Source organism: Eleutherodactylus coqui, chromosome 10, assembly GCF_035609145.1.
Source record: "Eleutherodactylus coqui strain aEleCoq1 chromosome 10, aEleCoq1.hap1, whole genome shotgun sequence".
Classification (NCBI taxonomy): domain Eukaryota; kingdom Metazoa; phylum Chordata; class Amphibia; order Anura; family Eleutherodactylidae; genus Eleutherodactylus; species Eleutherodactylus coqui.
The window spans coordinates 118,474,871-118,490,183 of NC_089846.1; the positions used below are offsets into that span (position 1 = coordinate 118,474,871).

A 15,313-nucleotide genomic window follows, 5' to 3' on the forward strand; every position below is an offset into this window, starting at 1 on the left:
ATCACAGTAGGGATTATAGAAGCAAATAATAAGTGAATGGAGTATTACTTACTTCGTAGGGGGTGATTCACTCAACCCCCAAAATCCAAGTTTGCTCATCATATATTCATTTACATCCAGGAGTGAAATAGACCCACACTTTCTCAGGATGAAGAAGCCAGAACTTTATTTGGACATGGTCAGGAAGAACGGGAACACGTTCCATTACAATGCCTCCATTAAAAAGGAGCTCTAAATCTCTCCTGCCTTTTGTTACTGGGACCCTATTAGCTGTTCTGGAACTAATTTCTCTGCTACACGGAGAGTCCTACCCTCTCTATAAGCTGTTCCGGGCAGTCAATAAGGGTCACTGAGATCTCCCATTTCTCTCACAGTGTAGGTATTGCTTTCCATTCCTTTAAGGTAGAATACTCAAGTCTATCTGACACAATCTCAAGCCCATAAAATGACTATAAAACAATAATCTTGGTGTTCAATGACAACATCACTAAGGCCACGTTCAGACAAGTGCTGCTTTAGCGCGTGTAAAGATCGTGGCTATACTGCACTAAAGATCGCGTGAACGGGTGATTTCCAGCTATTTTAATTAGCTGTGAACTTGCCCGTTCACACAATCCGAGGTGCGTGTTTTCCAGCTCCCATAAAAGTCTATGGAAAGCATGCACCAGAGATGGGTCAGGTCCTATCTTTTCTCGCACCGCGGACCTTAGATGTGAGCTTTGCAGTCGCATGTCCTATCTTTGATTGGTGCGAGTATTTAGCACATCTAAATTTCCTTCATGTGAACACTTCTATAGGAAACCATTATTTCTAATAGACGCAATCTTTTCACGTGCCTCTAATGCACTAAAACAGCGCTCGTGTGAACAAGGCCTAAGGAAGTTTCTCCTCTTTTTTTTGGGCAGCAGAAATAAATAGAGCTGGCAGCCTTCAAAACGATAGCGGTTCCCATCGGAACACAGCAAAAAGAATCTTTCCCAAAGAAAACCTTTGACAAAGATTTTCGGGATTTGGCTGGACTATGTTCTAGGCAGAAAAAAGGGCTTTGGCATAAGCATTATGGGTTTTTTCAATGTTGATTTTAAATTGGGTTATGCCATGAAAGAAAGTTAACCCCAATCCACAAGTTAGGAGGTAACTTTCAGATCGGTGGGGGTTCGACAGCTGACAAACACACAGATCCCAAGAATGGCGGTCCAGTGCGTACTGCAGTGTGGTCTTTCATTTCAACAGGACCACCAGAGATAGCTAAGCACCATACTTCAGCGATCTTTGGCAGTCACACTGAATTTAATGGAGTGGCAGTACACTTGTGCTACCACCACTGCTCATCCTTCCGGATCTGCCAAAGCCTGTGGCCTAAGAAAGAACCCAAGAATGCTCTGCAAACTGCAAAAACCTCTGCTCATGTGTACACTACTAGGAAACCACTGAACAAGAACGGTTTTCATGAAGAACGCCATGAAGGAAGCTGCCACTGTCCACAAAAAACTGCGAACATTGCTTGTCTGAGACCCCCTGGTTATTCTACCATACTTATGGAAAAATGTTCTATGGACAGATGAGACAAAAGAAGAACTTTGTAGTGCAAATATACAACGCTATATCTGGAAGAATAAGAACACTATACACCAACACCAAAACATCACCCAACTATGAAGTATAGTATAGGAAGCATCACAGTTTGGGACTGCTGCTGCCTCGGGGCCGAAATGTCTTCCAATCCCTGAGGGAACAATGAATTCAAAGGTGTCTCACAACACAATAGGTGTCTCAGGATAAGAATGTAAGGGTAGTAGTCTGACCTCAAGCTGAAGAAACATTCAGGGATGCAACAAGACAATTACCAAAAGCACTCAAGCGAATCAACTAAAGAATGGTAGAAAAAGGGTTGTGTTTTGGAATGGCTAAGTCAAAGTCCCGAACGTAACCCAATCGAGACGCCGTGGCATAATCTAAGGAGGGCAATGCATGCAGGGCATTCCAGAAATATTGATGAGCTGAAACACATATGCAGTGAGAAATGGTCCGAAATTCCTTTTCAACCATTGTGCACATCTTATATGCAGCTGCAGGAAACATTTGGTGGAAGTAACTGTTGCTACAAGGGAATCTATGGGCTATTAAATTCAAGGTTTTTTTTTCTCCCTGCACTATAGCTGTTTACTCAATGTGCTTAAATAAGAGACAAAGATTGTGCTGGTCTATTAATTGTGGCTTAGAAATAATCAGACCACATCAGTAATCAATATAGAAATCCAGATAATTCTAAAGGATTCACTTAAAGTGGTTTTCCAGGAAATTTCTATGGATGACCTCTCCTTGGGAGAGAACATAGTTGATCAGCCGGGGTCTACCAACTGAACCCTGGCTGATCAAATTATCAGGCGCCTGCTGTCAGCGCTTCAACACAGTGTACGGAGCGGAATCAGATAGTTCCAACCCTTGAGCAATGACTGGTGCTGCTAATTGCAGTCTCAAATAAATCAATGGGAGCTGCGCCGGACTCTACACCAGGGTTGGCGCTATCTGCTTCAGCTCCATTCCCTATGATATGGTGCTGGTTAGCCGGGGGTTCTGAGCCGTGAACCCCAAACAACTATTGATTACCTATCTTGAGAATAGGTTATCAATAGAAATTGCCCGAAAAACTCCTTTAGTTTTTATTGCAACTGTAAATATTACCAATTGATAATTCGGACAGCAGCATAGGTCCATATGGCCAAAGGAGCTGTTCTAGAACAATTATTACAGCAACTGTGGCGTAATCCTGTTCACTGATACTCTTGAAGAAGCAAAATATGTGGCTCCAGCTTTGTTTATGTCTAAAGAAGTATTCTGGTGAGAAAAAAAAAATGTACATTGCAATCTGTTAAGAGCTGTATAGAGACTTAATCATAGTCACGTCATCCGTTCGCCAGCAGCTCCGCAGCTCCTATGGTGCCCGGTCATGCGCTGCACTTTGATTCCAGCTCCAGCAATGACGTCCTATCAGAGGGGAATATGTCGGCTGCATCCCGTTACTGGCTGTACGCAACTCAAGCCAATAGCTGGCTGTCAAGCCACGCATCTGTAACGGGACGCCATCTCCGGAGCCAGAAGAATGTAGCATAGGACCGAGCGCTGTCAGAACAGGAACTCGGGGGGATTGGGTGAGGAGAGTACTACTTTTGAAAAATATTTTACAGTGCTGAGCACATTTCAATTACATTTTTTCTCATTGGACAACCCATTAACGCCACAGGATGTAAGTTTACGTCATGGGCACATGGTACCTGGCGCAACGGGAAGAAAACGTATGTCCTTTGTTTAATGTGTTGTCGCAGTGGCAGTCGTGGCGACACTGTAGTGGTGGCTGCTGCTAACAGTCACTACTTGCTGTTGGGGGACCAATCGCAGCAGTTCTGCCCCAACCATCAGTGTGACTGCTCAGTCAGCTTAGGGTTGTTAGTGACCAGTCAGTTTAGTGACAGTGTAAGTGGTCAGTATATTAGTAAAGTGTATTAGTCAGTGTAGTGTCTGATCCGATCAGTGTAAATAAATTTAAAAAAAAAAAGTTGAAAACAAAAAGTTCCTGCTGTGCTCTCATCCCAGTCTCCCTCTAGTCACCCATCCAGTGGTCAGTATTGTGTCAGCCTATCCGTCGGTGTAAAAAAGAGAGAGGGGGGGGGGGGGGGGGGAGTTCCTGCTGTGTTCCAGACCCAGTCCCGTGGTCACCATGTTCCAGTGATCATCCAGTATCCTGTGATCACCGACCCCAGATTTCTTTTGGGCTTTTTGGGTGCATAAATTAATATATCTAGAACAGCCCACAGTTTACACAATAAATGTGTCCGAGTCAGATCCAATGAGGATGACCCCACTTTTCCAGCATTATCCTCTTCCAGGATGACCCCACTTTACCAGCATTATCCTCTTCCAGGATGACCCCACTTTACCAGCATTATCCTCTTCCTTATCAAGCGAGTCTGAGAAGGCATCCAAGGACTGCCACTTCAGAGGACCCCGATTCATCTGATGCTCAGCGGATTATTCCAGGAAATGTCAGACTTTTCTGGGAACTCAGGGATACAATTTATTACAGCAGGGCTCAGAAGGGTGGACTCAGAGTTTTTTTCTGATGATTTTATTCCCCATGTCGTTACCCGAACTAATTTAGAAGCCCAGAAAACCCCAACTCCAGTCTTGCAAAACCCCACAGGTAGACCCCCATGGATGCATCAGAAATTGCCAAATTTGGGGCCATTGTATTATGTATGGGGCTAGTAAGGAAGCATTATGGCCTACTAGAGCAGATATTTTATACCACACCCCAATATTCTGCATGGTTATGTCAAGGACACGTTTTGAAGTAATCATTAAATTCCTGCATTATAATTACAATACAGAGTGCCAACCCAGCGATGACCCCACTTATGATCGCGTATATAAAATCGGGCCAGTAATTTTAATGCTGAGTTTTCCCAGGTGTACACCCCTGAGGACATTTCTGGAGATGAGACCCTTGTACATCTCAAAGGGAGGCTTGTATTCTGCCAGTTCCTGCCCAGTCAGAGGGCACGGTATAGTCTGAAAATGTACATGCTGTAAGAGAGGACATCAAGGTGCACCCATAAGTTCCAAGTTTGCGAAGGGAAGGACACAAAAACTAAGACCCCAAATTGCCCCCTTGCTGGGAATTACAGAACAAAATTGTATGGGAATTGGTGTACCCACTACTGGACCAGGGTTACCACCTCTACCTAGAGAATTACACCAGTGTTCCCCTATACCAAAACTTGCTTCCATTAGAAGTGCGGCATGCGGTGGCACTGACAGAAAGGCCTCCCTAGGTCTCTGCTTCAGCATGTTTTCAGAAGGGATGAGAGCCGGGCACTATGTAGCGGCAAAGTATTGTGTGGAGTGGAGAGATGTGCTTATACTGAGCACAGTACATGGCCATAGCAGTACCCCCTGCCCAGTGCAGAGACCCCCAAGCAAGACTGCGTCCTTGACTACAATAGGTACGGTGGGGGAACCTTTCTTGAATTCCAGGAGGCGGCGATCAAGGCCCTAATATTTGGGGATCAGGAAGGGGTGGAGCCCAGTACTTCTGGAAGTGCGGCCACACGTATTGAAATTACCTCCACTGTTAAGAAGGGAAGGATCCAAAAAAGATGCAGAGTCTGTTACAAACAAGAGCTAAGGAAGGCCCCATCACTGTAACACAGACCCCACACAACCCGGCCGTGCATAAGATTACTTCAAAATATACCACATCCCTGTAATTTTAATTGTATTGAACTGCCGTTATGGTTTACGCTGATGTACTCCACAGAGCTTATACATAAAGCCAAATGCCAGTTCCCCTTAGAGCCCTGCCACGTGCCCAAACACCAGTTTACGTCCACATATGGGGCATTTCTAAAAACTGCAGAATCCAGGTAAAAAAAAAATAAAAATCGTGAGATGTGTTTCTCTGCTAACTCCAGCTGCATTACAAAAAAAAAAAATTGTTTGACATTGAAAATCTGCAAAAAAATAACTGTTTTAATTTCTGTGGAACAACTAAAGGGTCAATAAACTTCTTAAACGCCATTTTGAATACTTTGAGGGGTGCAGTTTTAAAAATTGGGTGATGCATGGGAGTTTTCTGAAAAATTACTACTAAACTTATTTTATTTTTTAGGACTCCACAAAGTATATAAAACTTAAAAAATGATTGCAACATAAAGTCGGCCCATGGTAAATGTTAATTAACTATTTTGTGGTATTTGACTGTCTTACTGGGGAAAAAAAAAACCCTCAAGTTTGAAAATTGTGAATTTTTCCAAATTTTCAGGAAAAAAAAATGATTTTTTATTATTAATAAAGACAAAATTTATTGATGAAAATGTACCACTAACATAAACTACAATACGTCACGGAAAAAACAAATCTGAGAATCGCGTTGGGAAGTAAAAGCATTCAAACGTTATGACCACACAACTTGACAGATTTCAAAAATAAGGCTTGGTCCTTAAAGGGTTAATAGTTTTTTCACGTTTTTTGTGATAGAACCATATAGCTGACGTTTTCAGCTTCTGGTAAAGAATTATGTAACAATACAACAGTGTGTGGGGAACAGACGGGTGGAAGATAATGCTTACGAGCTGGTAGGCTGTGAAATATCAGAGCTTAAAATCAAGTATAACAAAAAAAAAAACACGTTACATGGGAGTTTTCTGGATTAAAACCGTAGACATTTTGCTCTATTGGGCCGAAAGCATTATGTCAGGACAGTCAAGTCAGTAGAAAGGATAGAAGAATGTGGGGAACCTGAGGGGAGGCTCCAATAATCTGATACGTGATGCAGGTTGTCAGAATGGACCCAGATCCATGATCCATAAATCCAGCACAAAGTTCAAATTGCATCCGAGGTACCAAGACAGTGAAGTACCCACAACTCCATTAAAAGGGCTTTGTCCTTCATTAGTTGCAGTCTTTTCCAAGTCAACTTTTTTCAAGTGATTTGCCTGCACAAGACAGTCGAAACGTTGTCTTAACCTATGTGCAACTAATAAAGGACAAAGCCCTTTTAATGGAGTTGTGAGTACTTCCCGTCTTGGTACCTCAGATGCGGTTTGAACTTTGTGGAAGTATATGACAGTTAAGTCACGTACAACTCAGGGGTTTGACCGATCTTCAGATGAATAGCTTTAACAGGATTGGGAGCTAAACCACCGAGCTTTCCTTATAAGTTCAAAGAACGGGTCTTGACAGTTAGCGGCCTTATTGCCATCTGAAGATGCCCCCACACTCAGGCTGCTGCATTGATCTATGTGCATGCCCTCTTATGTAAATCCTCAGTTTCAGACAAGCGCCAAGTCTTCAGAGTACACCGACGCATCCCATGACTACTTTGCTATGCAGTCTGTTTATGCGCTGGTCTGCAGAGCTCACCGATAAATGGACACGCACCAACCTTGGTAGGAGAACCTGCTGAACTCAAAAGCCATTCAAGTGACAGCTCCAATGGCCATACAGACTAGATCAGTCAACTTTACAGCAGTATGCCCAGTCTATGATCTAACAGGAACACCTTGGGAACAAGGGTCAGGGATACGAGACGAGGAGGGTCAAAAGACGCTACCTCAAGAAAACACAAGGCTTTAAAGAGGATCTGTCAACTCTTGCTAGGTCTGTTAGCAAATACTTGCATTGCCCATAAAACAATCCAAGATCATCTATTCTTCGCACGCAGCAGTCTTCTGCTCCTGTTAAACGGTCTTGAAATTAAAAAAAATTAATCAGCCAGCTATAACTATAAAGTCTTTTAGTCACTGCAGTTCTTCAAGCCGAAGCCACTTGTGGATACAATAGTTGGTAGAAGTCCTTCATTTAGACCCACCATTCCTGTTAAAGCACAGAAGTGTGCTCAAATCAAAAACTGCATCAAGCACTAGGTCTGGTCTAGTTCAGGAGTTGTGCATGTACACACTGACCGTTTAGAACTAGTAAAGCAAACGTCCAGTTAAAAAGGGGTTCTGTCATTAGAAATCGAAAATTCTATACTCCCCTATTCCTCCCCCATCAGTCTGCGTACCGCCTCTTCTGTCTCCTGCAGTCCCCCGGGTCACCTCACCTCCAGCCGGCTCTCCTTCTGGTGACGAAGCAGCCATTCTCTGCACTCCCCTTCCTGCAGGGCAATGTAGGCTGAGTCCCTAGTGACATAGCGTTCACAGCCTAGCAGAAGAGCTGAACTATCGGAGACCACACATGTGCGCTGTCCCTCTGCAATAGCATATAAACTCTTTCAGCAAGACAGAACACATGCGCAGTCTCAGCAATCGCTCGGCATTCCTTCCTAGGCAGTGAATGTTAAGTCACTAGCAACTTGGTACGCTGGCCCGCCAGCATAAGAAGAGGATCCGGCCGGCTTGTAGTGATGTTGCCCAGGGGGGCTGGAGAAGATCAGCGAGCAGAAGACTGACCGGGGAGGAATAGGTGAGTTGTTTTTTGTTTTGTTTTTTTTTTAAGTGGCAAAACCCTCTTTAAGGATACAGATTAAGGATATGTTCACACCTACCAAGAATTGTGCAGATTTTCCACAGCAGGGGGTGGGGTAGAAAGAAAATCTGCATCATTGCTGTGGATTAACAGGGTTTGTTTTTTACTATGAAACCACAGATCTCACCCCTTTGGTTAAAGGAGTGAAGTCAGCTGCAGACCCGCATTGAAATGGACTCCATTGGTGCAGATTTTAGTGTTTTTTTTCCTCTACATAGACTCAGCACTATTTCCATTTTGGGTGAATATATGCTAATTGTGATATGTTGGACCCCAAGCTTTTAGTAAGCCTGCCAGCTGTCAACCTTCATCAATGCCAACATTGTAGATTAAAAGGATGGGCAGAAGTTTGTGTCCAGAGTAGTAATCTAACACAAACCTGTACTTTTTTTTTTTTTTTTGAATGATATGAGGCGTCCCCTAAGGGTAAAGCCATAGGCTATAGCAGAAGTGTGCTGAATGCTTGCAGCTCTTATAGTAGCAGGAAAAAATGACAAATCTCATTTACATGCTAAGACTCGGTGAATAAGTCACCTTCTTTGTATGACGGGTCCCATCCACATGTATATTATGGAGACTACCCAATATGGCAATACCCTCCGGGTTATTAAAAATCGGCCCTACTTAAGAGTCCCATTACTTGAGTTTGTCAGTTCCCACGACACTCCATGTTTAAGCTTTCAGGGTCAAACGTCCTACTTTACAGAAGCCCCCCCCCCTTTATCTTGCCACAAATCACGTTGAGTCTAAGACCAGTTGAACGGAGTTTTTTTTTGTTTTTTTGTCATTACATTTTAATACCTTTTTTTTTAAACTAGGAAATATTAGAACATTTGTATGTTAACAAGTACAACTTTTACATTGGTCCATTATACCATTGCATGTGACCATACAGTCAGGAACAAATTTACATATGCAGGGAGGCGTAAGGCACAATAACCTACTCAAAAACTTTTGTCAGATGGCAAGAATTAAAGTTTCACTTCAGTTTAATGTGTCAATAGAATTCGGAGAGAGAGAAAGAGAGACTACGATCTTAAATACCATCTTCACCACATAGAAAATAATCCTGTTCGTTACCCTAACCTTGCTGTCACTGCACTTAGAATGCTATGTAATGAAGATCACAAATGTCTGAAAACCATCACGGTCAAGAACAGTCTTAAAAATGTAATACTGTTTTATTTGCTTCAAAAACATTTCAGCATTCTAAAACATAAAAAAAAACAAAAAAAAAAAAAAACAGAACAATGCAATGTGTAAGCGCAGTATGATTTCGGAACTCTGCAAACCTTTACTCGACCCTCGCTTTAGTCAGTGAGGATGTGCCTACAACTTGTTTGAAAACTATCGCACTTGGAGAAAAACAAAAATAAAAATTAAGGAAAAATAAACCCATACACTTCTCATGCCAGCTGAACTCCTCAACAACTAAACGGCATAATGCTATTTCACTATATACAAAAAAAAAAACAAAGAAAAAACAAAAATCTGCTAAATGGACGCCCAATGTAGTGTAGATCTTGGTTGTGCATACTTTGGGCTAACAATGGCCAACCCCAAGAAGGGGATAGAATCCAGGGAAGTTCTTAAAACCCTGAGGTCCCAACAGCTCAAGAAAATATGCACCATAAGAGTTTTTGTCTAGTTTACAGATTAGATATGTACAGTTTACAACCCAGGATTTTTTTTTCCCTTCTAATCAACCATTAAGTAACACCTTAAATAAAGAGGGAAAAAAAAAAAAGTTAAGAAAAAAAAAAAAATGCTTGAAACATTTTGAAATGCTTTGATACACCAACAGCAAAGTGCACAGAGTGAGGAGAACACTAGAGCGCCTGTCTGTTTTTTTTTCTTTTTTAAAAACGTTTGGAAATATGTACAGCTTTCATACAGTTTTCAGAAGGCTCGTTTTACACACACGGCTACATAATGTAAACCCAGTTACGACTGCAAGAGCGTCTTCTGGAAACTATGATGTCAGAACCAAATATTTTTTTTTTGTTTGTTTTTGCTTTTTTTTTTTGTAATTAGACCTAATAAAGGGCAGTCAGCCATCTTGAAAAGATGGCAGCCAGAGGTGGTTCCCCTACTCTATGATATTCACATGAACAGAAATGTACAACTTCATTCATCATCGTCCTCCTCTTCTTCTTCCTCTTCTTCGTCCTCCTCGTCTTCGTCGTCTTCATCCTCCTCTTTCTTTCGGGCCATCTTAGGAGCGCATCTAGGACCGTCCACCTTTCCTTTGGACTTATAATCTGCAACATCCTTCAAAGAGAAACAAATAAAGTGTTTGTAAAGACGTCGCTCCGGTGATCGGCCACTTTGTTTGAAGTCAGATGTACAAAAACTGTCAAATAAAATTAAAAAGAAATAAAAATTATTTTTATTTTTTTTTAAATAGAAAAACTCAATTACCTTCTCGTATTTTTCCTTCAGTTTCCCCGCTTTGTTGTTGTAGGGCTGTTTCTCGCTGTCGCTCAGGTTATTCCACATCTCGCCTAACTTTTTTGCAACATCCCCGATGGAGATTCCAGGGCTTGTGGATTTGATCTTGGGACGGAATTCTGAGCAGAACAAGAAGAATCCGGAACTAAGGGGGGGGGGGGGGCAAAAAAAAGTTAAAACACGGTTAAAGTCACGTTAGGTCAGAATAAAGACGCCTTTATCATACGCTAATTAAAAACTTACGGGGGCCTCTTTGGTGCGTTGGGGTCCTTCTTCTTGCTTCCCTTAACTGGTCCAAAGTCTTTCATCTCTCTGTCATATCTTACTTTGTCCGCTTTCGCCAGGTCCTCAAACTTTGTCTTCTCTTTTGCGGACATAATCTGTTAATCAAAAAAAAAAAGGATATTAAAAAAACGGAGCGAAAATAAATAAAATTTAAAAAAAAAATTAATTTTATATATATATAATTTTTTCTTAAGACAGCCCGGGGACTCATCGCACCTTCCATCTTTCGGAACATTTCTTTGAAAACTCTGCGAAGTTGACGGGTATTTCAGGACTCTTCTTTTTGTGTTCCTCACGACACGTCTGCACGAAGTAGGCATAAGCCGACATCTTGCCTTTCGGCTTCTTCGGGTCACCTTTAGCCATGTTGAATCTGTTGAGAAACGAAAAAAAAAAAAGCGAAAAATAAAAAAAATTCCTGTCATAAAACATGTAAAAAGATAAATATGATGAATGTTAAAAAGATCATTTTTCACTTGGAGGGTGCAGTACGCCGCTTTGGACTATAGGGGGCGCTAGTGTTTAGGTGTAAACAAGATTCACCAAGTCAATCAAAATAAAAAAAATAAAAAAATATATATATAAAAATTAAAAATAATGATATGCCTCTATGTGATAATTAGCATTAGATATGGGGGGGGGGGGGTTGGTTTCTCTGCATTCTCTGAGAGGAATAGCGCTGCTGCAGGACTTACAATGCAATATAAACTATATAGAATATCCTATATTTTTGTAAATTACCCCCCCCCCCCCCCCCCCCCTCAAAAACACACCAATTAATTACCACGAGTGCCCGTGTGGGGTGAGGTGCAGCGCCCGTTCCCCCCGCGCCCCGCCATCTTTGCCTTTCTCCACACCCAAGGTCATAATGTATAGCTTGTAAAGCCGCGGGTCCCCCGCCGTGAGGTAGGTGTCCCGGTGAGGGGGCCGCTGGAGGCCCGGACGGTGCTCAGCCCCGCCGCCGCCGCACTGGGAGGGAAGGACGCGGCGGCTCAACAAGACACCAATAATTCATCTTCCATTTTGTGAAATGCTTCTTCATGAAAGAAAGTCCCCCTAAAATGCCGCCCTGCAGGTGCCCCGGCGGGTGTGTGAGCCCGGGGGGCCGGGGCAGCCCGAGCAGTCTGTGCTCCGCGCCCGCCCGGCCGGTATATAGCCCGTCTATGGAGTATATAGAGCAGGCTGGCTGTTCTTCGCTATGGGCTCGCGCTCCATTCACTAAAATGGCTTCTCTCTATGCATAGACACAAGGCGAGCCTGCAATCCGCGCACTGCACGGGCGCTGCGCGGGACTCAGAGGAGCAGAACTCGGGCAAATCACCTCGGATCGGGACGAACGACACACGGTTGGAAAGCTCGGACTCCGCTCTATCAGAAAATGGGGTCGTTGTCCAGAAAAGCCCCTCCGGTGGGGTGAGGGGAGGCGGTTTAGCGGGCGCCCCCCTTCCCTCCTCACTGAGGCTTAGCGCAATCCCCTGTATAACAAAGAGCCGTGTTCAGCCATTACAGGCGGCAGCGGCGGAGGGGGGCGGCGGGGAAAAAGTACAGAAACCGGACAGCCCGGCGGAAAACAACCGCGAAACCGACACGACTGGAGAGAGAACCGTTCGGGGAAGAGGAAGGGGCGGTTTTGCGTGCGGTAGAGGGTTCCGTGTGTGAACGGGGACAGGTTAGAGCGGCGGACGGCGCGCTTCTCCCCCGCTACTCGTGTAGGGAGCACAGGGCACAGCTGCAGAGAAGGGGGGACACTGCGAGGGGCATCTAGAGGGGCACGGGCACCACACCGGCGGGTGAGGGGGGCAGTAGGAGAGCTGGCAGTGAGGATACAGGGGTGACCTCCCCCCCCCCTCCTCCTCCTCCTCCCTCCTCACAAGACAGGGAAACAACAAGGCAGAGGATGACAGGGACAGCCATGTTAATGCAGAGAACAGTGCCATGCAGCCACCCAGTGCCAGCCTGCCTGCCAGCCACTCGTTAACCCCTCCGACACAAAGCCTGTGCCCACCGCTACACAGTACGCGTCCTACACCACATACAAGACCCACATTGTACCCCCCTCACCACCAGAGCCCGGCGGGCACCCAGCGCTAACTCGGCGCATTCCCCGCTAGCACAACGTTACCACACCATTTTTTTTTTAAAGATTTACAAAAAAAAAAAATTTAAAAAAATTCAGCTTTTATAAAAAAATTTCTAAAATTAAAAAAATGAAGCATGCGAGAAAACCAACAAAAAAAATAAAGCGCCCGGCGGGCAGAGAGGGTGCGGGTCCGGCAGGCCTCGGTGCGGGCAGGCGGCCGCCGCAGCAGCTGGACGTACCTGTATTGTTCGCTCTAGTGTGATCCTCCGTGTGCACGCCGCTCACTAATGCTGCCTCACAGCCTCGCGCTAGCTTACTACGAGAGCGCCCTGATTGGCTGCCGTACACTCCCCCGTTTAAAACAACCTCCCAGCTCGGTCATTGGGCCGCAGCCTTCTGAATATCGGCCACGCCCACTCTCCCCATTGGTTTAGAGGGCTGCTGACGTCATTCATTCAAAAAGAACACCCGCCTGGGGGACGCAGTAGTAAAGGGGGAAAAAAAAAAAAAGGAGTTGTTTGTGTTCATATTGGACGTCACGCTGCGGTTGCGACATTGTATGCAGCGGCGGGCGCGGGCATTGTGCCGGCTGTTTGGCAGATAACAAGGCGGTCATTTGCATGTATGGAGATGAGAGCGGAGCTTGATGGGTCACGGAAGGGGCTAGTAGGGACTGGGGTGGAGGGGACGCACGGAGGACTGTGCTCAGCCGCTGGACACACGGGGGGACGCTGTTTACCTGGTAAGGAAATTAGCCACGTGGTGGGGCCGCAGTGCTGAGAGGTGTAGTGGGAGAGGAGGCTTGGAGTCTATGTTCTCCAGGGCTCATGCACACCGGCGGGTTGGTGCAGCGGATGACCTGCATTAGTACGCAGTGCTGTGGGCTGCATTCACACCGGGCACTGCGGTTGTAATAAAACCTGCAGCAAAAAGTGCACTTGCAAAGTTGCGTACACCCCCCACACACACACATTTTATTACAAACATAGTAAAAACACGCAAAAAGTTTCGCCAATGCATGTTTTGTTGCAGTTTTTATTGCAACCGCCCCGTCTGAACGGAGCCTTACATGGGGCAATTTAACCTGCATTTTTGACGCACGTGAAAAAAAATGCGGCCTGGCTTAGTTTGGTAGGTCCAGCGCAGCGGGCAGCCCAGTAGGGCGCATTCAGTCTACACATGCACAGTGTATTCACAGGTTAAAAATCACCTACTTCCTGTGTATTTTGGGCCATCTGCGGGGTTTTAGAGTACGTAAATACACAACATGTGCACGAAAGAAAACTGACTGCGCAGACGTCTTGCGTATTTGCGCTGGCCCGCTCCCTTTTACGGCCTATGTCGGTACGTAATACACACCAAAATAGGACACGCTGCATATTCTTTCATGCGACCGAAAATCACGGGAAAAATACGCACAGGTGGAGGAAGCCGTTGAAATCAATGGGTTCTATTTACTGCGTAAATCCACCCGTGTGAATGAGCCCTTAAAGTCAATGGGGTGGCGTATAGATGCGTAGTCACACAGGAAGTCAGGGGCATTCTTGTGAGGGTTTTTTCACGTGTGCAGAAAAGAACTGCGTAATACGCAGAGAATTTGCATACTTCCGTCACGTAAATTTGCGGCCGAAATACACAATGCGCCCGCGGAACACGGACACTCCGTGACATGTAATGTGCAGCCCCTCACAGTTATTAATCCGAAGACCAATACCAAAGCGGCGAAGCGGTGGGCTTTTATAAAGAAAATAAAAAACACCTCTTAAAGGGCCTGTTCATCCGTAAATCACATGATTTGACTCCCAAGAACTGAGGTTTTAACGGACCTATAGGTTATAGTGGGTTAAATGTAGTGAAACGAGGCCTACGTTTCTGTGCGCTTTTTGTGGCATGGAATTGAATGGAGTAGCCTACTACGCTTTACTGTCCCACAAAAACCAAAAAAAGTTCATGGAAACGTACCCTTTTTTTCTTTTTTAACATTGCAGTCTAAAAAAAAAGCATTGAACTACAAAACGTCATTAAGAAAAGAGTTTACAGCGAAAAGTGTATGTTTTTCATCTAAAAAAAGGATAGAAGAAGTGTATCAAAACGTAGACCACGGATACAATAAAAAAAAAAAAAACATAAATGTATGCTTAAAGGGCCACTCTGGTGAAAACAGCTACAGCCACAGCTACATAGTGAATGACTATTTTTTGTTTTATTATATTACAATGGCCCTTTAAAACGTTACATGTAGATTTCTGGCACTCTTGACACACATGTTAACGCGACAGCGTGGACAGGCCCCGTCTGCACAGTGCGAGGGGGACAGACGGGATGTGTGGCAATGCTTGATCTGTTCTAGGAGTTTCTCACACAATCTGTGTTTTGACTGCAGTTACAAAAAGTTTAAAAACTCCATGATATTTTACAAATTTTTAGCAACTGTTGGGCCAGTTTCACAAAGGCGTAAAACGGTTGCAT

The 15,313-nt window shown here is 44.4% G+C and overlaps 1 protein-coding gene across 1 annotated transcript; it reads right to left on the reverse strand.

Moving 5' to 3' along the window:
- Window positions 1-8,999: 8,999 nt before the first annotated feature.
- On the reverse strand, window positions 9,000-13,199 carry HMGB3 (high mobility group box 3). Its single transcript, XM_066581777.1, has 5 exons — window positions 13,084-13,199; window positions 10,981-11,137; window positions 10,723-10,859; window positions 10,450-10,624; window positions 9,000-10,299 (listed from the first exon to the last, which is right to left on the reverse strand). Exons 2-5 carry the CDS (start codon window positions 11,128-11,130, stop codon window positions 10,156-10,158), a joined length of 606 nt encoding a protein of 201 aa, XP_066437874.1. The 5' UTR covers window positions 11,131-11,137; window positions 13,084-13,199; the 3' UTR covers window positions 9,000-10,155.
- Between the last annotated feature and the right edge of the window lie 2,114 nt (window positions 13,200-15,313).

Excerpts from the sequence above, each read along its gene's own strand:
- HMGB3 (XM_066581777.1), bottom strand. The coding sequence starts at position 11,130 with ATGGCTAAAGGTGACCCGAAGAAGCCGAAAGGCAAGATGTCGGCTTAT. Across the intron at positions 10,860-10,980 it reads AATGTTCCGAAAGATGGAAG|ATTATGTCCGCAAAAGAGAA; the intron begins GTGCGATGAGTC and ends TTTGATTAACAG. Across the intron at positions 10,300-10,449 it reads TGAAGGAAAAATACGAGAAG|GATGTTGCAGATTATAAGTC; the intron begins GTAATTGAGTTT and ends TTCTCTTTGAAG.